We start from the raw sequence: 27,039 nt of genomic DNA on the forward strand, positions 1-27,039 counted from the left end.
GAGTTGTTCCGCGGACGGTACCGGTCCGCGGACCGGTGGTTGGGGACCCCTGGTTTAGAGGAGAGACTGAAAATAAAAGTTCTTTACTGCAAAACAAGGCCAAATAGTGATCAGTTCACAGATTGGTGTTTAAGAAGCAGTTTTAAACACAGTTACTTATAAAAAATTTCTTTATCAGTAAAATAAGCTGCCTTTCTGCAGGCAAAAAAAACCTATTGCAAAGAAACAAAGTATGTCCTATAGTGGAGCATACATTAGTTCTAAACGGAAATAATTCAGCTGCTGAAATTGTTGTAATCCTTTTTATCTCAATACATCATGTTAAGGAAGACTGTGAGAATTTTTCATGGCAGAAATATTTTTGGTTGAGTTAGCTGCCAAGACTCTAGCATTTTATGGAACTCTCTCTCCCTTGAGGTGGAATCAGCACCCAGGTTAATATTCTGTAAGCAAGGTTACATTTTTTAGAAAGCCTTTGGACTGCAGTGGTCCAGCCTAAGTGTTCATCCCTCTATAATTAATTTTGGAGTTTATTATTATATATTTCTATTTTGTGTCTTGCTGCATGATAACTAGATAACTCCTTTAGACAGGAGCAGGTTATAAGCATTATACATACATACATACATACTGCAAATAAATAAATAATACAGAAAATAGGCAAATAAGAAAGTACTTCAAAGTACATAAAGTACACAAAATTATTCAGAATTCTCATCTGGAATCAGTTAATCGAGAAAAAAGTTTCCCTCTCAGGCAACATAAATGAAAACAGTGACTAAGTAACAAACAAATCAAATATAATGAAATTTCCTTTCCAAAATGATTTTCACCAAATCCATGCAGTGAAAATATAGGAGGGGAAAGGGGAGAATTCTCCCTCCCTAATCTATTGACAGAAGCAGTTTTGTCTAGAAAGATTTCACTGGAACAGAGTGCCTAAAATCTTTGCATGAGTTTCAGAATCACTAATATACAAGAGGAAAACTTGCAAAGTACCTGGTGATTAATACAGCTGCATCCACTGGTGATACATTTTCATTCCAGCTTGTTGACATTTCTAAATGTATGTCATTTTTTTTACCAAATTCTTCATGTTGCCATTTGCAAAAACTCGCCAGCATTTTTTCACCATGATGTCCAATATACATCTCTGCCTGAAAATTATAATAAATAGTTTAAGATAATATCCCTTAAATGAAAATATTTTTTTGCAGCAAAAATTCCAAAAAGTTTTGGAACAAAGTTTCAGAAACAATATAGTTGCATTGTATTCACAACAATACTATTTTCTTCTCCAGCCTTTTATTATATGGTGTCCTTTAGATGTTTGGGAGTTCTGAGAATTCTCAGAATTCTGGTAGAAAATTCCAAGACCTAAGAATATTGATAAAAAGTTAGGTAAATATAAATCCTACAGGTTTAAGTTTTCTATTGTTGAAATATTTTGATTTGCTGAGCATATCTTGATCAACAAAATCAAGCTATTTAGAAGTCTGTTTAACCTTAATTTATTAATTCATTAATTTAATCTAAATATATTAATTCTATTTATTTTGTAAACCCAAGAGAGCATGCATTATGCCCACTCCTATTTACACCATAAAGACAATCCCATGAGGTTGTCTGGCCTAAAATAGAGAAACTGTCCCCAAAGTTGCTCATCTAGCATCTTGCTTAAGGAAGGAACATAATCGTCTCCTGGTTTTTAGTTGAGCACCTTAACCACTATATCAAACTGGCTTTTATATTATTACATTTTATATAATTTCAAACTACTTTAAAGATATAAGTGTATTTATTCGTTCAAAAGAATTTGTGTTTGTTTCAGCAGACAGGCAACTAATAATATCACCTAATTATGAGGATACCTAGCCAAATGAAAGTGTCATAATAGAATGTTAAAATACATTTAGAATGGCATAGTCCTTCCATTTATTAAAAAATATTTATATTTTTATATTAAAAAAAAACAGTTGAACATATTTAAGCATTAGATTGCTCTGACTGGGGCATTTTGAATGGTTGAAAGGGTCAAAAGTTCTCAATCAAGCCTCTTTTTCTGCATTTATTTGTTCAATCTAGCTGCAATAAATAATTTCTAATTCTTGTTCCTAGCAACAAATGGCAGGGTCACAATCCAGCTTCAGGTTGCTATCACCTGAAAAGGTGGCCTGCAAAGCATCAAGATAAAGCTTCAGGAAAGGAACATCTTTTCTCCTTATGCAAACAACCTTTTCTACCCACCCCTACTATATCTGCATGATCAAGCAGTGGAATTAGTCTTAGACTTAAAACTATCTTGTACAAAGTTTCTCTAGAGGTAGCCTCCCAAGAATGAAGGGGGGTGGGGGGAGCCCACATCCCTGAAGGAAAAAGTTAAGAAAAATATACAAAAATATATTGACAACAGGAATGGAGTTCACCTTTCTCAAATCACGCTTTGGAACTTGCAAGTAAATCATAACAGACTAGCCCTGCAGGATCCCAAGAAAGAACAGACTGTTTCTGGAGCATCAGCTAAATTGGATGGTTTTTGTACAGCTGTAATTGATATATTATTCCATAAATGAAAACTAAAAAAGAGCTATCTCAAAACGAAATTATGGTTTAAATTATTGTATATGAAAGATGGGTCAAATAGTGATGTAAAGGTTACTGTTCAACACCAATACTGTATCAGGTACTGGGAAATGCAGCCATGCTATGAATTCCCACCTTTTGGCCCTCTCTCAAACTGTTTAAAGGCAAAGCAGTGTCTTTATTCTTTAGGGAAGGTCAGCAATCTACAATTTTCCCTTTGGTTTCACTTTTATTTTAAGCCATTGACAATTGCAGATCCTTGTATCAATGTTTGCCTTTATTTAGTGTACAGAGTGGAAGTGGAAGTGGAAGTGGAAGAGATAAATGCAGTACTTTCTTACTGGAGTCTCATGAAGCAGAACAAGCTTCGTCACCCGAAGGTTCATTTGAACTCCAAGGCTCTTGTGCTGGAAAAGATTAAATACCTGAAAAGAAAAGAAATACAATAATGTAAAAATTAATGTGATAAATAACAGATTGTTTGAGGCATCTTCTTAAAATTCTGTGGAATGAGTTGTTTTCAATATTTTCCCAAATAATTACAACATGACAACCTATTCAGGATACAGAGGATTCTACACAAAACATGTATAGTTTATGTTTGTAATATTTTTTTTCATATATTCAGTTGGTTGGCAGTGAGACGTTAGGATTATCAGCACCCTCAGTTTAGTGTCATTAAATTCTTATCAAACAAGATATAGAATTTTATATTTGCAAGATACCGGATTCGATTTTTTTTCTCAATATATATGGCAATAATAATGAGCCTGGATAGTAGGAGGAAAAAAAACGGGCTATTTTTTATGATATATACCAGTAGTGGCTAACCTTTTGGGCACCAAGTGCCAAAACGGGAGCACGCACGTGTGCCAGAAACCAGAAGAACAGCTCCCTGATGAGCATACATAGGAGTGCCGGAAGCCTGGAGCTTAGTTTCCCATTGCGTGCATGCACGCTGGGAACCTGGTCTTCCGGTTTCTAACATGCATGCGCTTGCGAAGACCAGCTGGCCAACATGCACATGCACTCCATGGAACTGCTTTTCCGGTTTCTGGCACTCACAAGAGGGCAAAGACCAGCTGGCCTGTGCACGCATGCACTCCAGGGATCTGCTCTTCTGGTTTCTGACACTCCCATGCATAAAGAACCCAGAAGAGCAATGGGCAACGACTGGTGTGCCTGGAGAAATGGCTCTGCGTGCCACTTCCGGCACACGTGGCATAGGTTCGCCATCTTGGATCTAAACATTCCAAACGAACAGTGGACTTAATGAGATTATTTTGTGTTGGATCTTGTCTTAGTGTCAATGTAAAAGTAGTAGCTTTCTTCTCTTTTCTAATTCTATTAGCTCAGGGGTGTCAAACACAATTTGAGGGCTGCATCAGGGCTGTGATTGACCTCAGGGGTCCGGGTGGGTGTGGCTGACTGGGTGGGTGTGGTCAACTGGGTGTGCATGGCCATCTAGACAGCATTCCCCAAACTGCTGGCATGTTTCCTCTTCCCATTGGGTAAACCAAGCCATCGCTAAGTTGGCCTGATCTTTCCTCTTCGCACCGGGTGGAGCAGGCCAAAGTACACCGGCCTGATCTTTCTTCACACTAGGTAGACCTGGCCGATCTTTCCTCTTCATATTGGGTAGCCCAGGGCAGCTCCATGGGCAGGAGCCGACCACACTGCAGGCTAGATCCAGCTTGCGGCCTTGAGTTTGACACCCCTGTACTAGCTCATTATTAGGCTATATTCTCTATTTTATATAAGTTATATTTAACTTTAAAGTATTATTTCGCTGGAAAGATCTATATTTTCTTACCATATTTAGAATAGTTAAAATAAATCTCCTAGCAGCATCTGCTCCATGATAGGAAACCATTGCTGGATCTGCAATCACTACAGTCTCCACATTATATTCCTGAGGTAATTTATAGGAATATCTCTTTCCTCGCCCATTTTCTGTGCCTTTTTGACCCCTGACTCTTCTTTTCTCTGCAATAGAAACAATAGAATTTGTACCTGGAATAGTGGAATAAAACCCAAGGAGGGCCAAGTTTAAAATTACATTTAAGCATGGAACATTATATTATTTTAAATTATTATAGCTCAGAACCAAGCTTTATCAAATAAAGTAGTTTTAAAAAGGAGCAACTTTGAATTCCATACAAAAAGTGTAGTATAGAGCCAATTACTAATTTATTATTTAGTAACAACTATTTTAGATTTTGGATCAGAAGTTTTCTCAGACTTTTCTGGTAATGGTATAAATGACAACACAAATATAAGTGGTAGATACACATATAATATAGTGATATAATAGAATGCGGGGATTTTTTTGTTTGTTTACCTTAGATAGCCTACTTACAGGACATATCTGAGTTAAGTACTCATCATAGCTTTACATAGTTTTACTGATCTGTAAAAAAATTGCAAAATATAAGACTAGTTTTAAAAGATAATGGAATCTTATTCAGGTTGTGAGCATTTATTTTAACTGATAAACACAACTTGAAAACTGCAAGGAAAATCATCTTGACGAGAAGAAATTTGTAAAATCAGGAAAGAAAAGTGGTCCCATTCCAAAAGGGAGTTAGCAAATTATTTGTTCTATTAAAATCCTGGCACAACATTGCTCTTACTATCTTACTTACTAATTTTAATTCCAAGTGAAATATGTTTTATTCTGTTTATAAATGGAGGCAAATAATGTAATGTAGTGGGAAATCTCAGTAACTTTACTTGAATATGCTTATCAAAACAGATCCAAATAACCATTACTGAAATAAATGAAGATTTGTTCAACTTTCTACCAGTAGACCAGAATTCTCAGCCTGGTACTTATAAAATATTCCCAGAATTAATGGTAAATATGCTTATTTGCAATCTTGAAAGTTGAAGTCCATCACTTATGGAAGGCACCAAGCTGGAGAAGACTGATTTTAGGAGAAGATAATAGGGAACTCCTGTAAAAGGAGTCAGGCAAACAGAACAGTGAGAGATAAAGATTTACATAAAGTACATATTAAATTAAAATATATTAACAGACACTCCATTACCAGAAAAAACACCACAGTGTTGACTATGAGAGATGGATTTTTCAGGGGGTTTTTCATGTATGGATCTTTTACGCCTGCATATACGATGTGCTTGACCTATCACAGCCAAGCTATGATTGAACGGCTCAATAAATAAGAAGTTGTCATTCATCTGCAAAAAACCAATCTGCAGGAAAAACAAAAACAACAAATTAACACGATTTTGTCATGCTATATAGAAAATAAAATATTTAAAATTATGTTTTAAGAATTGTAGCCAAAGTCTACCAAATGGCATTATGTTGTGATTGTTCTGTTTTATGAGCGGATCCAGCAAAATCAGGTGCCATAGCTTTTAGGAAAATATTAAAATATTACCCCCTTCATTTCAAAACGCTAAAGAGTTTCATTTCTTTTCAAGAAATGTGTTGTGTCAATTAAGAAAGCAGCCCAACATTTCTAAAGAATCACACACCTCAAATTTCTGGTTTAGACTGTGATTAGATTAGATGCCCATAGTTATTCATGTATATACACACATATAGACACAGTACACAGAGGGGGGGGAGAGAGAGAACTGCCTTAGATGATACTTTCCATATAGAAATAATCTTTATATCAAAAAAATCAGTACAAACTTCTGTAAACCTGAATTACATTTAATTTGTTTACGTGGGATTCTAAACTTGAAAATTTCTCTGCTGATGGTTAAAAAAAAGTACTAACACCATAGTTTGTAACTTGAAACACACTGAGCTCCTGATATCAAAATAATTGCATTGTTGCATTTCCAAGGCAAGTATGCAGTTGTAGAATACATTTTTACATAAAAATCTGAAATCTTAATGCCGTGTGAGGGAGAGATCCATTTATTTTCCACTAATAATTCTTATATTACAAACTTTACTGCTGGATCATATGTAAATATGATACTAGAATAAACATTCTAGTATCTTAGTATCAACACCAACCAGGGCAACTATGGCCCTTTTATGAATTATGGCTCAACTCCCAGAATTGAGCAAGCCATGTAGCTCAGGATTTTGAAGGGGGAGTCCACACAAGGGGGCGGCATAGTTACCTTAGAGATCACTAACAGACATGCAGGGAATTACTCCCTTGTCATTTTCCCAGTATTTGATGATCAGAGGTATAGACTCCTGCTCTTTTGTTTGCTTTGAATTTTCTACTAACCATTTATTTGACGACACTTTTCAATAAATGCAAAATAGAGAAAAAGCTCTGTATCCATTTCTCCACGTTATATAGTTTATGTTTTCTTCTTTTTTTATAAATGAAAAGAAACTTAAAATGCTTTACTCTTTCTACTTATAGAAGATTCTCTTGACTATTAATGCTTTTAGTTCTTTTATCTGGACATTTTCGACTAATCCAACTGGTTTTGCATTTGATATAGCTGAGTTTGCACAAGCAAGATTCAGGTTCAAATTCCTGCTCAAAACTCACTGGGTGGCCTCTGACAAATCATTTGATCTCAGTCTCAGTATCTGAGGGAGTAATGAATGCTTTAACATTATAAATAACAAAGATAAAACACGTGTTATAGAGAAAGAGATGTCTCTTTGTTTTTACTTAAAGGAGAAAACTATCCTTTGTCTTAAGGAAACATTGCATATGGCAAACTACTAATGAAGTAACAGATAAACTGTAAAATTTAACTGTGTTAACATAGTCATGGTTGATGCTATATTTCCCCAGATGTTCTTTAAAAAACAGCAAAATCACATCTAAGATCCATATTTATCTTTCTACCTGCCTATCTCCATTCAAAACAGGATTCATGTTTCTCTAAATCATTCCAAACAAAGCACCCAGAAGATATAGAGCAGAGGAGTCAAACTCAAGATGTGGTCTGATCTGGCCTGTGAGGCTGTCCTGGGTTACCCAATGCAAAGAAGAAAGATCAGGCCAGCGTGGCTTCAGTCCGGTCTACCCAATGCAAAGATCAAAGATCAGGCCAGCCTGGCTTTGGCTTGGTCTACCCAATGCAAAGAGGAAACATGCCAGCAGTTTGGGGAGTGGCGTCAAGCTGGTCATATCTACCTAGTTGGCCACACCCACTCAGTCGGCCACACTCACCTGGCCCCCCGAGGTCAACCACAACCCTTCGATGCAGCCCTCAATGAAATTGAGTTTGACACCCCTGATATAGAGTGAACACAAACTGTATACTCTAATGAAATAGTCCAGATTCAACCAACTATTCTCATATAATAAAATCAATAATGCTGCTCTGTAACATTTGAGAAGACTAAAGAAGCTACATATAAATGGTAATCAGTACCTCTGTATTTCATTAACTATTGTTCCTGAAGCACTTGCTGTATTTGATTTGCAAACGTTCTCTCCATCTGATCATCTCTTTTCTCATATTCTTGAATAAAGACAATGCATTGTATCTTATCCGTATTAACTCTCTCCTTAAAAGACTGGAAAATTTTCTACTGACTACACATAGTAAGTTCAATCCATCCCAAAGTTCACATTAAATGAGGCCACCATAAATATAAGAACATATACAGTCTATTCAGCCAATTATCCTAGAACCAGGACAGTCTGGTTCATTTCTGTCTAAGCTTTCTTCAAACATTCACATCTTTTTTAAGCTGCAAAGTGGGTTACAAAACTGTAAGACATGAGGATTTTAATATGTAAATGTAGTCCAATTTACTTTTACAGAATCAGGAAGTGTAAATGGATGAAATCAATCAAAAGTAGTATTCAGATACATCTGCTATTCTCTATTATGTTGTTATTAGTTGCAAAGTGGTGTCCAACTCATCGTGACCCCATGGACAACATTCCTCCAGGTTTTCCTGTCCTCTACCATCTTCTGGAGTCCATTTAAGCTCATGCCTACTGCTTCAGTGACTCCATCCAGTCATCCAGTGGTGGGATTCAAATTTTTTCACTACCGGTTCTATGGGTGTGGCAGTAAAATCTCCAGTCAGAGGTGGTATTTGCCAGTTCTCCAAACTACTCAAAATTTCCACTACCGCTTCTCCACAACTGGTCAGAATACTGCTGGATACCACCTCTGCAGCCACCACATTCTCTATCATTCCCTTCTTCTATTGCCCTTAATCTTTCCAAGAATTATGCTCTTCTCCAGTGAGTCCTTCCTTCTCATTAGGTGGCCAAAGTATTTGAGTTTCATCTTCAGGGTCTGGCCTTCTAAAGAGCAGTCAGGATTGATCTCCTCTAGGACTGACTGACTTGATTGCCTTGCAGTCCAAGGGACTTTCAGGAGTCTTCTCCAGCACCATAGTTCAAAGGCCTCAATTCTTTGGCACCCAGTCTTTATCGTCCAAATTTCATAGATCAAATTGCATATTTTATATATTGTACCACTGAAGTGTACAGGTAGTTCACAAGTTAAGACAATTGGGAATTTTTGTTGCTAAGCAATGTGGTTGTTAAGAGAGTCATGCACAATTTTATAATCTTTTTTGCTATGGTCATTAAGCAAATCACATGATCTTTAGATAAATTCAGCTTCCCTGACTTTTTTTTGTCAGAGGTTTGTTGGAACCCAAAGACACTGCAACTGTTATAAATAGATGCCAGTTGGTCATGTGACTGTTGGGACACTGTGACAATCCCAAAAATGAGGACATTCACATCATAAGAGTGAAGATAGTTGTAACTCTGACTGGTCATTAAATGAGCAATCAAAAGTCAAAGACTACTAATTATGTCTTGGTTTGTATATGCCATGTCAGTTATTATACTACAATCTGCTCAGATCTGACATGGAACTGTAAGTGAAGTTTGTAATCCCCAAATGCCTTTTTTATTATTTTGATTATTAATATTTATATGAGTGCCATGTTAAAATTCATAGTACTCTGATTAATCTTAATCCCTTTTCTATTTTGTCACACAATGCAGATGAAGCAAGTATTTAGCAATCTCTATTTTATAATATTGTCTCAAAATTCTTCATACATACTTCTCATAACTTATCTGACATTGCCAATTCAGCTTCAGATATTTGAATATTTGCTACCTTTCTGTTACTTAATGATTACAATAAGGTCTTTCTTTTTCATCTTTCAAAAGTTGCATACAATCCATACCTGAAATGTATGACTGAATGGGTCGAGCTCTTTAAAATCCTTGTGTTACATTTGCATATTTGGGGAGGGGGGGATATGCAAAATTATGCTCTAGTCCAGGGGTGCTTAAATCCGGCCCCCAGGGCCAGCCTGGAACTATCAAAGGACCAGGCCACAGTGCCTCTGGCAACTAAAACAGACTGCATGCACACATACCCCCGCACCTCGTTTTCACCCTCCATGGCCTTCTGCAGCACTCTGCTGGCCGAAAATGGCCCAGAAAATGCCCCCAAAATAGCCTAAAAAGGACCAAAAATGGGCCAAGAAAGGGAAGAAAATGGGCTGAAAAACAGGCCAAAAACGAGCTGGAAATGGGCCAAAAACAGTGCTTCCCACGAGATAATCTCTAAAATTGTCTTCTCACAACCATTTGGAGGTTGAGAGAAACAAATATGTTACCAGCCCAGTAAAAATTTGTCTTCTATCAATTTAACCCTTTCAGAATATATTGACTATGCCCAATAGTGGAATTTCTCACACTCACTACAGGAGCAAAAAAAAAAGATACCACAGAGTACTCCCAAAGCGAAAGAAACAAAGGATTACAACTGTCTCTAATTATTCCTGTCTCCTGTAGCCACTATCCAGTGCAGATTTTTTTGAAATGTCTTGTTTTAAAAACCATGATTTCTTATCTGTAAAATGATCAATCCATAGACTTCTGCTCTATACAACTGGGGTCAAATTCATTTTTCTGCGCTAATGAAAATCTTGGATTTTCTCTAAAGTGCTACATATTAATAAAATGTAGTAACATTAATTACTGTATAGCTAAGTACTTCTCATATCAACTTGCAACTTTAAAGTGATATTCTTGCCTCCAATGTTCGTAAGAGAATGCATTTTCTTGCTTTCATACCAATTGGTCAAAAGCAAGACTGGCAAAGAAAGAAGAGATGAGGTAGTTGGATATGCTAAGGAAGTTATCTTTAGGATGCTTAATATTTTTCTGGCATATGCCTCTATATTTTCATAAAATAATGTATTTTCAAACTCAACATGTCGATATAATTGTTCTACTGGGGATCAGCTCCATTCACATGAATGGGATGCATTCTAGCAGAACTAAAAGTAATTCAGCCAAAACCTATTTAGAAGTAGAGAATTTTGCTTCAATGGAAAGAAGATAAAATATGTATTTGTCAGGTCTGAATATACAACCATCCAAACTTTTGACTAGTGGAAATAAATCCTATATCATTACTGAGTAGCAAAAAAAAAGTTCAGAAAACAGCTCAAAAAGCCAACACCAAAATAAAGAAGACAACTGCTTGAATATATTGCTTTTGTCAAAGGAATTGTTTTACTTGTTTGTAAAATTTCCTGAGGCAAAAAATTAGATAACTGGCAGTTTTGTAATGATTACACCAATGTTCCAAAAGTCAACTTATCACAAACAATGCCAATTTAATTCAGTGGCAATAACAAATGAGAAATGGAATGAAAATGAAATGGAATGGAGTGGTCTGTTGCAACTTACAGATAGCCATTTGCTGACTATCTGTAGTCCAACTCTTGGTTTCAGTCAAGCAGTCTTAGCCTGACTTGACCTAATTTTAGATTGATGATCTGGTAAGAATCCAAAGAAGCACAGCTGAGGTAATTAAGCAAACTGTTGGAAGACCATCACATTTTAAAATTGAAGTCACTCATGAAATTGCTCAGGGCACATTTATAATGTTCTAAATATTAGACGCATTCAGAATACAAATTGTGGTTTAAGGATTGGCTGACTCTCCCAAAAAGTGTCTAAACATTTATTTATTTCAAACAATATTTAAAGAGACAAGGCATCAGCCAATTAAAGTATAAGAAATATAGCTATTTTGAAAAAGAGCTTCAATCAACAATTTTGTAAAGTAAAAGAGGCTGATTTTCTACAGTTATTTTATAATTGAAAATGCTTAGCTGCTAAGCATTACATAAAATATTTCCTCCTGATATTTTCATCAGAACAAATACTAAATAAAGTGTCATATTATAGACACTTTTCACTTGAAATGAAAAGCGACAAACTTTGAATTTGCTATGTAGACATGCAAAATGTGAAATAATCAGATGTAAAGATGCAAGACTTCAGCAGCCTCTGTTTTATAGTTTGCATTTGAGTGCAAAAAATGGGGAAAGGAAGTAACAAGATGTGCAGGGTGTGAAGTGATCTGCTATTAGTCCATCAACACCCCCCCCCACATGTCAATTCCCCACAAGGCCCCCAAGCCAACTGGCAGAGCTAGGTTTGCAGGCCTTTAAAAAAATTCAGGGGGGTGGGAACAGATCTTACCCTGAAAAGAGATATTCCATAGGGCAAGAGCCATGGCAGAGAAGGCTTTTCTGGACTCCATCAGCCAAAATTCCTTAACTGACAAGATCTGCAGCATGCCTTCCAGAGAGAGTGGGGTGGACCTATCCCATTGGGATGAGATGGATATATACTGTATAACATATGTAAGGAGTAATTTACCAATCTTTCATATCAAAGATTGCAATTTGGTGGTGATGGTGAAGGGTTGTAAGAGTCTAATCCCAACATACAACTCTGAGATCTCTGAAAATGTGCTTCTTTCATTAAATGGCCTTCTTATTTATCAAAACATTTTAAGCCACTTAGATTAAACCATTAGTCAATTATGTGTTTCATTTATTTTTAAAAAAGCATCAAACAACTTAAATATTACTTTGATGTACAAATTAGTTATGGAAAAAGACTTAGATTTTTATAATTTGGGGAATAATTTATTTAAAAAAGAAACAAAACATTATCAGAATAATTTACACAAAAATTATCTTTATGTAGGTATGATATCAAAAACATGAAATGCTAACCTATTTTAATAGCCTTTCAAAATATTGGATAAATCCTGCCACCATCTGAATGCAAATATAAAAATTAAATTAAAAAATCCTGAAATTAATATGAATTCTAAATGTCATATTCCATTTTTTCACAAGAACTATGCTAATTATCTTCATTCCTACAAAGCATAAATATAACATAGCCTATTAATGCAGAAAAGAAATGATGGGAGGTCTGCCATAGAGGTCTGTCTCTTCCTTTAAAGAACCTGTTGCTGTGCTAAGGATATTTAATAAATCCAGGCAGATTCAAATAAAGCAGAAACTTCCTTCACACCTCCTAGGGACATCCAGGAGCAATTTATCAAAAAGCAATTTATTCTCCGACAAAAGAGTCTACATATTGAAAATTTAGATATCAAATAACAATATACATACAAGTAGACCTATATAGAAGATAGACACTAATCTTAAAATGCAGACATCTGTAGGAAACATTCAATATCCTATTGCTCCTCTACACACACCACATTATTGTGGTTTGGATAGTGTGTAGCATTACCTTCATAAAACTATAAAATAAATATAAAAATTATAAAAATAATATAGAATGTTGAGATGCATTTATTTCAAATGCACTAAATGACTTCAGATATTAGAATAAAAAATATATAATCTCTAGCTGCTGGTTATTTTATCCAACAGAAGTTAATTAATACTTAATTCAAAGCTATATAATTCTACAATGCAAAATTTGCTGAATAATTTATATTATCATGAAAAAGCAGTTCAATTTCTCTGCCCCTCCCCAAATCAGAACCCTCTCTTTTCATAACGGTTAATAACCACAAGCTTCTAGACCTCATTTTCATAATCTCCTGCACTCTCGCTTGCCATATTACCAAAATTTGATGGCATAATTGAGAAAAACCTGCACAACAAAAGTATAATATAAGTTCTAGATTAAATGGGAGATATTAAATTAACAATAAGTGTGAATAAAATTCCCTACACCCATACAAAAGTGTGGGGGGGGGGAAATCAATGTCAGCCAAATATTTGTTCCTGTCCATTTTATATTTTCCTCAAATGTATATAATACTTAACAGTTTACTTACAACGACGGAAGTGAATCACTTCAATTTTTAAGTTAGTAATATGATTGTTAAGTGAATCTGGCATCCCCATTGATTTTGCTTATCAGGGTGGCAAAAGATGATCAGATGACCCCAAGATACCTTCATAAATGTGAGTCAGTTGCCAAGTGTCTAAATTTTGATCATGTGACTAGGGGGGTGCTGCAACAGTTGTAAGTGTTAAAACTGCCATAAGTCACTTTTTTGGGGTACCATTGTAACTTCAAATAGTCATCAAAAAGTGAACTTTTTACTCTTTTTCTACTGTATAAAACACTGTAGAACATCATGAAAAAATCTAGCTTATCCATAATATTTAATCTTAATTCTTATATTGCATTTTTCTGTTTCAAATATGCAACCTCTTGTTTCTAATTTTAATGTTGCTTCTTGCTTCATTTACCTTACATTCAGAGGTGGTATTCAACCGGTTCGCACTGGCTCGGGCGAACCGGTAGCGGTGATTTGGTGTGGGTTGCCGAACCGGTGGTGACCCCTAGCTGGCCACGCCCCCAACCCGGTTGCCCGGTCGCTCATTGCCCCAGTCACTCTCCTAGCTTTCCCTACCATATGGTGGCTGGGCGCAGCTCGGGTGGATATCCCGCAGCTGCTGCACATGCACACTGTGAGTGCAGCCACTGCATACGCAGTGTGCATATGTAGCGGCCCTGGGACATCCGCCCACCTGCCTATCCACCCAGAGCACGCTTCTCCCGGCAGACGCGCCTCCTCCAGCCTGGCCTGGCCCGGCACAGCTAGCCAGTAGGTGGCCACATGTCCATCCGTTCCTTTTGCAGCACCAGAAGCCTCTCCCAACTGGCCGACTACTCTCTTCCTCCTCAGCCATATAGAACAAGCAGGCAAAGAAGGAAGGGAGCAGCCGTCCGTCTGGTTGTGCTGAAAAAGGGGTGGCTGGGAGCAAAAGAAAGCCATTTCCAACCACCTCTTTTGCAGTGCTTCACCAGCAGGGTCAATGGGGTAGACCTGCGTGGCCGGTGGCTTGGATGCAGCGGCGGCAGGTTGAAGAAACGCAGCAAAGCCTCTTGAAGAAGCCTATAGCCACTGCGTGTTTTTTTCAGTGTGGAAGGAAGGAAGGTAAGGTTTCAGGCAGTAAAGAAAGCTGCCTGGCCCAGAGCTGCTGTGGGTGGGTGGGGGGGCCAGGCTGCAGCACACGCCTTGCTTGAATTTCTCAGCACCAAAAGCGGGAGGGGAGGAAGGCTTTTTCAGGCAATGCAGGACAGGAGACTGGCTGGGATGAACCCTTGTAATGAGAGATTCTGCCAGGCACTTGGAAGCCTGTGTGTGTTTCAGATGGGTCTCCTTTCCTAGAGGGAAAGGAGAGAGGGAAAGAGAGAGACAGAGAGAAAGAGAGGGGAGGGAGTGAAAGAGAGAAAGAGAGAAGAGAGAAGAAAGAAAGAGAAGAGAGAGAGGAGAGGAGGGAGGGAGGGAGGGAGGAGGGAGGGAGAGAGAGAGAGAGAGAGAAGAAAGGGATAGACAAAGAAAAATGGGATGGAAGGGAGAGAAAGGAAGAAAGAGGGAGGGAGGAGAAAATGAAAGATATATGGATGAGTGGATGGATAGATACATGGAAGGAGGGAGGGAGGGAGAGAGAAAAAAGGAGAGGAAGGAAGGACACAAACCCTGACTTCAGAAGACTCTTTGAAACAGCATAGCAATCTAGGGCTGGAAGGGATCTCGGAGGTAATCTTCTAGTCAAACTTGGCAAGTTTAAGACTTGTGGACTTCAACTCCCAGAATTCCTGAGCTAATATGACTGGAGGAGGAATTCTGGGAGTTGAAGTCCACAAGTCTTAAAGCTGTCAAGTTTGAAGACCCCTGTTCTAGTCCAACCCCCTGCTCAGACAGGAAAGCTCTGAGGATGCCAAAATCTGACTAGAGGTCCTGGGAAAGGTGTCAGAATAACAGAAGAACACTTAGAAGGGACCTTGGGGGGAACCCTATACCATTTCAGAGAAATGGCTGTCCAGTCTTTTGTTAAAAACTTCCAGTGTTGGAGCACCCAGAACTTCTGGTGGCAAGCAATTCCACTGGTTAATTGTTCTCACTGTCAGGAAGTTTCTCCTTCCTTTTAGGTTGCTTCTCTCTCTGTTCAGTTTCCATCCTTCTGGTGCTTTGGAAAATACATTGTTTGCCTTTTGGTGCTTTGGAAAATATATTGCCCCCCCCTTCTTTCTGGCAGCCCCCTAAAAGCTTGTTGCCTATCACTCTCTTGGGCAAAGCATGTGAGCCATTTCCTCCTTTCAGTGGTCCATGAAAGTACATATAAAGCACGTAGATAATAAAGTCAAAAAAAGTGAACATTTTTACAGAACTATAGATATGTTGAGACTCGGTATGACAAGGAATGGCTGGGAGGGGAGAGGCCAGGCGAGGCACCTCTTGACGTGAGTGACATTGAGTTGGCCACACCCACCCAGTCACATGACCACCAAGCCACACCCACCCAGTCATGCGACCACCCGTCATATGGCCACCAAGCCACGCCCACCCAGTCACGTGACACCCCCCAAGCCATGCCCACCAAATAAGCCACGCCCACAGAAGCAGTAGTAAAAAAAATTGAATTCCACCACTGTTTACATCTTGCTTTGGCTGCGTCTTTGCTCTTCCTCCTTATCACTGACTCCTTTGTCCATATACATACACACACACAGAGAGAGAAGGAGGCACAACTGAACATACATATTCTTGTTCCAAAACTTTTTCCCCATGTTCTTACTTAGCCTCTCTTAAGATGTAGCTATATCAATTGTTCACAAATAAAGCAAGGAATGGTATTTTTTTGTACTTTACAAAAGATATTGCATATGTTTTCATGGCTCATAATTCAAATTGACATTTTATTGATCCCATTTATTTCACACATCCTTTCCTATTTTTTAAATATATACATTATTTTGGCTTCTGCTCTCGCTTTCTCTTTGAACATGTATGCCCTCTGTCTATGCTTTTTGATCTATAGTAGACGCTTTTACAGCCAATTCTCATCATGTGCCTGAGTGTTAAATGAAAACTCATTAATTTTTATCAAATCATTTCCAATCGTTTTGATTTCTTCTTTCTTTTTGTGTCCTTTCTCATTTCATTATACAGTAGAATCTCTGGTAATGAACATTTTTGACCACGACCAAATCTGGTTCCGACCAAAAAATTCATAAAATTTTTGAATCTGGTCATGAACACATACTCGGATAGTGAGCCCTGGCTCAGAAATTCCTGAAGATGAAACATTAGAAGATGAAGAAATCACCAAAGTTATGGAACAAATTGTTGTGACCAGAGGTTCTACTGTATTCCTTTTTTTATTGCAATCTTGTAAACTTGTTTAATTTGCATTGCCTGCTTCTTGAGTCACTGTACTTAAAAACTGATTCTATGTAATTATCTATTCTGATATACAAACTGAAACAAATGATGGCAAATGGAAATGTGAATTTATGTGTTTTATATATTTAATGATAATGCTAGACGTTATGCTAAATCAATTCAACTCTCAGTAAGCAATAAAGTTTACATCTGTGTCACTTTAGATCCTCAAAGTTATTCCCTGAACTTACAGGCAAGATAAATCTGTTTCTGTTTCCATTGATATTTCTATTGAAATCCATATACCTACCCTTTTTGAGGTAAATCTAGTAATGCCTGTCTAAACATATCTATCTGAACTTAAACAAGTCATAAATTAAAGTAAACAAAGAAAAAGACTTTTGAACTCTCTGGCCTTTCAGTAAAAAAGATAGCTCATTCAATTTCCATGCCCTTATGAACAAAGTTTTGCCTTGGAATTTTTACAACTGCAGAAGTTTCCATTAAAATTATATGCCAATATTTACCATTCTAAGAAAAAGCAGTTCCTCTAAAGGATTACTAATGTTGGACAGAGAAACAATTTCATCTTTTTATAATCCCTGGATAATACTTTTAATGGATTATCCCTAGATAATCTTTTAATAATCCCTGGATATTGCATATTTATTTAATCCTCTTTTATAGCCAGAGATGGTATTTGTTCTGTTCTTTTGATCAATGTATTATATTTTATGTTCTTTATTTTAGTAGAAAATATATTCTTAAACTAGTTGAGATTAGAATGTCAAGATATGTTTTGACCATCTTTAGACACAATCTATAATAACATGTGCTATACCTCAACATATTTAAGAGAACTTGAAATGCATCCATCTCATTTTCAGTAGGAAAGAAATCTGGATAAAAGCAAAATCAAGACATTAAATTAGATCAGGAAATATTAAATTAGATCAGGAAATAACTTCTCATGTGGATCTCTATTGTCATAAACAACACCAACAAATATGATAGCACATAAAAATGTCCAATCTAGTACTTCTTTAACACATCTGGGAAAACTGCAATTTGTGGGACATTTGCAGCTCCTCCAACAACTCTTGATCATCTTGATGCAATTTAGCAATAAAATGATAATTTCTCAATGATGTAATTTTCAGCTTAAAGTTGAAGAAAACATTAAGGGGAATGTTAGTGAAATGATTCTATGAAGCCAGCACAACCCTCCCTACATTTAAAATCTCTCAAGTCAAATGAAACTGACAATGAGAAATTTGTTATCCATTCTAGAAGGACTCAGGGTCATCCACTTTGAATGAAAGCCTAAATTTATAAATTTTTGTACATAACTAGAACAAAGCATAAGGTGTTTTGGTCTTGTATAGCACTCTATCCATATTCTTGAAAACCTCAAAAAAAGGCCCCGTGTACAAATGCACTCAAATTATAAACTGCATTCCACAGGTTTGAATGATATTAGTATATTTTTCTCCCCAAACTAAATAGTATGAATCTAAACAACCTAACTAAACCACAGGTCTACATTTTATCTGATTCTCTTTATAAACTTTATCAAATCTGGCAACTCCACAAGACTTAGTAAGAATAAATTGAAATAACTCAGTTCCCACAAAATATTGGCAAGCTATATTCAATGTTCTTCGGAGAAACCTAATTCTGAAATACAAGCCAATGATGTCTTCATAGCTATAGCTTTATTCCACAGATTACATCCAGCAAACCACAAGGAGCAGGAAATGTTCATTTTAAATACTATTGGCTCACTTCAGGCTCAAAGCCACTGTCAGCAACATCCTTATTCTATATAGCTTTACATTAATAAGCCTAAATAGAAACAGTAACTGCTTTTTTTTAAATCAATCCATAATTTTGCATCTCTTCTGTTCCTAGGATTTTAGCCATTCTATCTACTTACCTTTACACTTCATGCAGGCAAAGAACCTATACTATTGTCATTGGATCTAATTCTAATTTTCCTTAAATCTGCTAAAATCATATTAAAAATGTCTGCCAGCACCAAAAATCTATCATGAAACCAGGATTCCAGAGCACATGAAAGTGGTCACAGAATCCCACAGTATCTTGCCTTACATATAAGCACAGTTTAGTGTTAAGTACAAGAGCTTTAGATTGATAAGCTTTCTACCCTAGTTGATCATTAGAAGACCAAAAGCTTTAATAACAGTTTCTCATTATATCCAGACTAGAAATTTTAAGAAAATTAAGAAATCAAATCCATCCATCTTAATTTAAAGGTTTTAATAAGCACAGTTAACTCTTACCTTCTCAGCCATCCCCCCTTGTACTAATAACATAAGAGCAAATTTGATGTGAAAAGCAGGCGCTGATGGAAGGTTAAACATTCCCAGCCCACATTCTTAACCTCAAATGTAGTATCCCTAGACTTAAAAGTAAGAATAGAAGCTGGCAGAATATGGTACACATTATTTATCACATCTAATTCAGCTTTATATCTAAAGGAGAAGAATATTAATAAATAATTGGCTAATACAATAGAGAATCTTTACATTATATTAGTTTATGACATGTACTTAAAAGGTAATCTTCAATTAAAGAAAAGTAGCATGGATAAATACTTGGATAATTGTGATTACTGAGTTTAAGCAGCTATACAAACAAAAAAGAGTGTCAGTACTTCTCAATAATGTATATAATTAAAAAAATAAAGAAAAATAAAGAGAAACTTAATGTGTGTGTTGCTCAAGCAGTGTATTTCCCTGCCTTCAGGAAAAAGTCAGAATTACCCATATTAACTGGTTCTCATGCAAATAATTTCTCAGGATGGGTTTTCTGAGGTCATATTCATGCAAATCAGTTTCCCCAACCCTAGTGTTCTCCAGAAGTATTACACTATGGCTTCTGTAGTCTCCATAGCTTTACTGCAAGGATGAAAGACACCAAGTTGGGTAAAACATTCAATATGCACATTTATATCCATGTAGCTTATATCTGCTAATATCTGATCTAACTCTTTTAGATGTGCAATACAATGGGCATGTGATTTTCTAAAATCCAACTATTAGGACAACAAGCCATTTTCTGTAAATTTCTTGCAACATAGTTCGAAGCAACTGTAACCATGCCAACATGTTGAAAACACGTTAATCTATGCTATATTGTGGAAATCACTGGAACACCTATGAGGCTGAGTTTGAACATCAGATACCAGATACAAACTAAAGCAGGGGTGCCGCATTGTCATGGCGGCATCACGTAACGTATTGGGACTTTTTTCCCCTTTGCTAAACTGAGTGTGGGCATAGCCAGCACATCCAGCCCACGGGCCATGAGTTTGACAGCCTTGAACTAAAGGAACTAGACATCCCGCTTTATGCCCTGATTGAGTGCTTCAAAACACACCTAGAAATGTAATGTGCTGGAATAGATGTTCTCATCCTATGAGTGATACAGTTTGTGATAATTATAGACCTGGAAAGAAGCAGATTGAGAAAGACTGTTCCAGAAAGTTTGATCAGAAAACTTAAAACATCCATAAGCATACGTTCAGGCTAAAGGTCCACTTTAATCTTTTTACAGTGATGGAACTAATGGAAAATAAATCAGATCTTCATATTGTATCATTAAATGATCATTAAAGTATACCATTAAAGTAAAAACAAACTTGAGCATAAAAAGTACATGAACGTAAACACCTACAAATGTTTAAAAGGAATAACTACTATCTATGATTATTTGATGAGAGGCAGTTTGTGTAGTACTTAAAGCACGAGGCTAGAAACTGGAACACTATGAGTTCTAACTCCACCTTAGACACAAAACCACCTGGATGACTCTGAGCTAAGCACTCTTTTTCTAGTAAGCTTGCCCTAGTAAGCTAGCAATGGCAAATAACTTCTGAAAACATTGGCAAGAAAATTGTACAAATTTGTCCACCAGGACTCAACATTAACTCAAAGGCACAAAACAAATGTTTATTTGATATTGCTCATTCAATGGATTTAACATTAAAATGGGTAAGGTTCAAATCAAGAACTTCTGTGTGTTTATAATAGTGCAGATGAAACTAACAATTACAAAACTATGTCTTAAATTTAAAATGAGGAGGAAGTGATTTCCTTATTTTAATGGTTACAGAGCTTTGAACACTGAAAAAGAAAATGGCAAAGAAAAATTAAAGTAAATAATAAATGAGGTAACAAGGAAGTATTATGAAAAAGAGCAGAGATAGACAGTGGGAAGTAAATTTTACTGCAAAGAGCAGATAAAATATAGGTGAAAGGGGAAAAAATACTCACCAAACCACCACAAGTGCTAAAGGAAGCAAAGGATCCAGGATAATGCAGCACAGACCCACTATAGTAACAGGATCTCTCTGTTTGTGTGTGGATCAAATTTGGGGTACCTTTTTCATTCAATAGTCGTTCCTCCACTGCAAAACCTGGTGCTAAGAAGCGACTGTCCCTCTTAAGCAGCAAATAGAGCTCCTGAGCGAAAGCTGGTATTCTCAGCAACATTTCATCTTCATCTTCTGGAGGAGATACAGATGGATGAGATGGTTGCTGAGAAGTACCATTAGATCCCTGAGGAAGTGGAGACCAGTGATAGAAATCCTGAGATTCATATTCATCCTCTGAAGTTTTCCAAACTGGCAGCTGCTGGTGCTGGTGGTCAGATGAGGAGGAAACTGAGCGGATCTCACGAGAACTGCCCACTCCCTGAGTGGATGCAGAGGTAGCATTAACATTGCTGCTGCTGTTCCCACAGTTACCATCAAGACTGCAGCTGCCTCCTGCACCATTCCCTCCAGTGGATTCCTGCTGGCTTCTACTCCACAGGGCTGGGTAAACAATCTCCCACTCTTCAAAATCTCCCAGAGGTTGCAGGCCTGCAAAAATTCACATAGACTGAAATCTACACACTCTATATTACTCCCAACTGTAAGAGTTGCCATAAATGGATGCCAGATTTAGGGCCCATCAGCATAATTTTGATACATTAAAATGACATAACAGCATTGATCCATACTGATATTACCAATACAAAATCAGTTTCCCACTGCAAGAAAAAATAATGTAGTGTTTTGGGGAGCTGCTTTGTATTAGTTGGCTGGAAATTCTATTTTTACACATATGTTGTATTTATATTTTAGTTTTTGTTAGCTGCCTAGAGTAGAATTGGTGAGACGAGCGGCTATGTATGTATACACATACACAATTACATATGTGCACATATATATACAAAAATCCTGCTGAATACTAATGTCTGTTTCTCTTATTTATATATTTATACACACACACACACACACATGCATTCAATATTGTGTTAAAGTTTTTTATTTGTTTGTTTATACAATGTATCCCTGTTTCAATACAAAGGTATATTTTTAGAAATCTGTAAATAAAGCTTGAAAAGTATCCAAAACTTCAAACTGAATTAAAAGATAGGCATCTCATCTTACCCATTTGAACAATTTTAGTGAAATAATGTGGTAAGGAACAGTAGCCTTTCCCAATGTGATGTCCCCTAAACTATGTTGCTGGCTGAGATTTACAGACCACCATCCATACTAGACTGGGAAAGGCTGTTAGAAGTTCCAACTAACTGGTCAGTCCAAATCTCTCCAGTATCATCAGAAATAGAATCCCTTGCAATCTAAGCATCTCCAGCATAAGGATAGTCGTTATAGGTTTAAGTGGCTGAACTCCCAGGAGTTTTTTCGACATTATCAAGGAACTGCACAAATTTGTCATTTAAAAGGCAGAGACCACAAAAATATTTGCCAAGCATCTCTGGGAGCTTTAGGGCTAATAAAAGGTTTAGATGCCACCTGATGGAAGGGAAAGGAGTAAGAAGGAAGGGAAAATTGATTTACTCAAACCTTTATTTGTTTTACCGAAACAAGCATCCTACATAGATTAGGATTATGGGTAAAAAAAACCTATAATCTTTTGTTGTATGCCCCATTCCTAAATTAAAGTATTTCAGTGATTAGCCAATAAGAATTCAGTAAGAATACAGTAGACATTCTGAAGCATCCTATATATAAATAGAGTGGGACACGGCACATTTCATATTATAAAATTAGGTTATAAATTTATAATTCAGAACATTAATTTGTTGTACATTCCGTACAAAAATATTTAGTGACCTGAAACTTCTGTAAATTGTGTATTTGTGTACAAAAAGAAAGATGTTCTGTGTGCAAATCTTTGATGTTTAATATTTGAAGAGCTTAAGAAATAAAAAAAAAATCTGAAATAACCTCATGAAAATATTTGCGCACTGCAAACAGCTATAAAGGTAGAAAAATTATTCTCTTGCTGATATTGGAACAGTCCTAAAGAAATAATACAGTTTATTGACATTTGACCTTAGTCATTCTATATTTTAAATCAGAGAGTATTGGCTCAAAATAAGATATCATCTGTTTCTTCAGCAAAGGCAAAGGAGACTTAGCTTTGCTTCTAGCAAAGGCAAATAAGATTGGCAAACAGAAAGAAATTAATCTAATATATCAATATACAAATACTGTATATTTCGAATGTCACAGGCTTTTGGTGTGTATTTAATCTTTAATGGACAATTTTTGCCACTTTGAGTTATTTATCAAAATAACAGATAAACACATACATACATACATCCATTTATTTGGTGTGTATGAGAACTAAAACTTCATAGCCATTCTCATGCAGATGTGAATCAAGTAGTTCCTTCTCATGGAATAAGAAGATATTTAGCCTGATTACACTCTGGAGAAATGGAGACTTGTAAAACATGTCCTGCCAAGATGCTGCTGAAGGTTGTTTGAACCTAGAGAATACTTTGGCAGTCATTTTGAAGAAAACAAGTTAAACCTAAGTTTACTGTTCAATATCACAGCATTCTCAAGCTGCGGGCAAATTATTTCTGAGCTTGTGAAGGGTGTCTTATTAATTATATCTTCCCCTAGCAGCGTGTCAGTATTTGATAGATGGACAGGTAGATACCGTTCAGCAACACTGCACTGAACTGTATATTTCTTTCAGACCCTCTACTCCTACGACCTATCAATAATGATATATCTCTGCCACGACCCCTTTGTGTCACTACGGTTCCTGATTACCTTGGGCAAGGCTCTTGGCAATCGCCCGGAAAAGTTCCGATTATTAAGCAAACACCATTCAAAACGAAGCACTGGGGACTCACCTGAAGTGATCCGATCTGACAGGAAGCACAGCTGATAAAAGATGCAGCAAAGGTGGCTCAGCCGCCTTTCTCTTTTGGTCTCCATCCACGCCGCGGAGGTGGGCAAGGGGAGCGACCAAAGCACCCCCCCTTTTCTCTCTCTCTCTCTCTCTCCTGGCGCTTTTCTTTGAGGAACTTTGCAAAAACCGAGGGGGAAAAAGAAAAAAAGCTGCTCGCGCAAGACGCCGAGCCTGCAAAGCCTTCCTTCAGTTTGTGGGAGGAGAGCGGAGAAAATAGCGGGCTCGGCAAGCCACTTAGCAGCAGCAGCAGCAGCAACAGCAAGAGCAGCTCCGCAGTGGCACCAACCCTGAGCCTCTCCGCTCCGGTTCCCGAGCAGAGTGAAAGCTGAAGCCCCGACAAGGGAAGCCACCTCAGGGGGCCGAGTCAGGCGGCAGCCATGCCAGCAGAGGTCAACTGAAGAGGGCAGACTGGCTGAAGGAAGCCCAAGGAACCGTGTGAGAGGAGAAGGCGCAACTTGCTTTGGGGGAGAAGCCGGGCGCGGAGCGGACAGAGAGGAGGGAGGGAGGGAGGGAGGGACGGCCACGCGCAGCAGCAGCGGCGGCGGCAGCAACAGCAGCGGAGAGGTGGTGGCACCCCGTGCGCACGCACACACCCACAATCACGGCAGTGGACGGTGGGCGAGCGGAGAGGAGCTCTCCCTGGGTGGGAAGTGGGCGGAGGGGGACTCAAAGAGAACGAGCGGGCTCCCCCAAAGTCCTGCCGCTCGCTCCTGATTGGCTGCACTGGCGTTTCTTATTTGCATATCTTTATTCTCTCCCCCACCCCTCTTTTCTCCTTCCCTGGGTCGGTCGGCTTGAGGCGCAGGTAGGTACTGGAGGGAAATTGGCGGACGAAGTCTTGGCCCTGGCGCGGTCCGGCTTAAGAAATCCAAGGACCGAAGCGACATCCCGAGAGGCTGATCGAGTGTGGAAGGTGAAATTATGAATCCGAAGCAGAACATCCCCATAGAGGCACGGTTTTGTTCCAGACAATACCAACACAGTTGAGAAAGTCCAGAAATATTTCACAAGAAGAGTTCTCCACTCCTCTACTCGTTGCAGAATACCTTATGCCACCAGACTTGAAATTCTAGACCTAGAAAATCTAGAACTATGCCGCCTTCGGTCTGATCTAAGTATGGTATATAAAGTCATACATTGCAATGTCCTACCAGTCAATGAATACTTCAGCTTCAACCATAACAACACAAGAGCACACAATAGATACAAACTCAAGGTTAACCGCACCAAACTTGATTGCAGGAAATATGACTTCAGCAACAGAGTGGTCAGTGTCTGGAATACTCTACCTCAGTGATCCCCAACCTTTTTACGCCGCGGCCCGGTATCCCCAACCTTTTTATGGTGTGGCCCGTTACCGGCATTGCTGGCGCCGCCATCTTTTTGATGAAAAAGTGCTTCCGGTGACCTCACCGGAAGCACTTTTCATCAAAAAATGGCGCGCATGCGCTCGTGAGCTTTTCCGGGTAGAAATGGCTTTCTACCCGGAAAAGCTCACCGAAGCACTTTTCATCAAAAAGATGGCGGCGCCCAGCAAGCCAGCGGCCCGGTAGGACTTGTTCCACGGACCGGTACCAGTCCGCGGACCGGTGGTTGGGGACCCCTGCTCTACCTGACTCTGTGGTTTCTTCCCCAAACCCCAAAAACTTTAACCTTAGACTGTCTACTATTGACCTCACCCCTTTCCTAAGAAGTCTGTAGGGGGCGTGATAAGCGCAACAACGTGCCTACCGTCCCTGTCCTATTGTTTCTTTTTATTTTCCTTATACATATCCACCTCATATATTCATAACTATGTTTATACTTATACCTGTTATCTTGTAAGCGATTGACAAAATAAATAAATAAATAAAATAAAAACCTTGTGAACTCTCAAGCTTCCAATTTCCACTATGTATTTAAGATGGACAGTGATTAATATTATAGGTATTTATATGTCAGGGCTAGGTATGCATATAGCATATCTGTGTTGTGTATGTGTACACTTTTCAGAGCAGGCGACAGAATTTCATTTTTAATGTGTGCCAAGTCCCACAGGGGGGGAAAAAAGGTTATCTTACCTTATTAGCAAAAACACTTGCTAATTTGTGCTTTACCAAGGGCAATGTGATGTGTGCTTTTACCTGTTATGTTTGCACAAATCCAATTTTCTCAAAAGGCACTCTGGAATGTTTTCTCCATCTCAGATGTATACAGATAGTCCTCGACTTAACAACTACAATTCAGCCCAACATTTCTGTTAAGTGAGACATTGGTTAAGTGAGTTTTGCCCCATTTTACAACCTTTCTTGCCATATTTGGTAGGTGGATCACCGCAATCGATGTACATTAGTAATCTGGTTGTTAAGTGACTGGCTTCCCCATTGACTTGGCTTGTCAGAAGGTCGCAAAAGGTGATCACATGACCTTGGGAGATGGCAATGCTCATAAATATGAACCAGTTTCCAAGCATCTGAATTTCAGTCACATGATCCTGAGGAAGCTGCAAAAGTAATTGTGGAAAATGGTCATAAGTCACATTTTTCAATGCCATTGTAACTTTGAATAGTCACTAAGTGAACTATTTTAAGTGTACTTATAAATGCAGCATAATCTTTCTTGTAGGTATACCTTTTGAAGGTTAAAAATTCACCATAACTCTTGATGCCCAGTCAGTCTTCTATAAGCAATATCTTCTGAAATGTGTACTCATTTACATAGGCAATATGCAAAGAACACCATTGTTGTTAGGTTTATATTATATATAGTTTCCAGGAAAATGAAAGTTTTCCATCATTACATAAGT

At 37.8% G+C, this 27,039-nt stretch overlaps 1 protein-coding gene across 1 annotated transcript in view; it reads right to left on the reverse strand.

Moving 5' to 3' along the window:
- ADAMTS19 (ADAM metallopeptidase with thrombospondin type 1 motif 19) overlaps positions 1-24,818 on the reverse strand; it is a 99,262-nt gene extending 74,444 nt beyond the window's left edge. The window contains exons 1-6 of the mRNA XM_026673965.2: positions 24,196-24,818; positions 21,306-21,895; positions 5,634-5,799; positions 4,397-4,569; positions 2,925-3,008; positions 1,000-1,157 (exon numbers count right to left, since the gene is read on the reverse strand). Coding sequence (XP_026529750.2) covers positions 1,000-1,157; positions 2,925-3,008; positions 4,397-4,569; positions 5,634-5,799; positions 21,306-21,895; positions 24,196-24,280 — 1,256 coding nt within the window. The 5' untranslated portion in view covers positions 24,281-24,818. The remainder of the gene's footprint in view (positions 1-999; positions 1,158-2,924; positions 3,009-4,396; positions 4,570-5,633; positions 5,800-21,305; positions 21,896-24,195) is intronic.
- Positions 24,819-27,039: the final 2,221 nt, after the last annotated feature.

The sequence above is a fragment of the Notechis scutatus genome, chromosome 2 (assembly GCF_049901735.1).
Source record: "Notechis scutatus isolate UNSWTSFEM ecotype Mainland chromosome 2, rNotScu1.2, whole genome shotgun sequence".
In the NCBI taxonomy this organism is placed as follows: Eukaryota; Metazoa; Chordata; class Lepidosauria; order Squamata; family Elapidae; genus Notechis; species Notechis scutatus.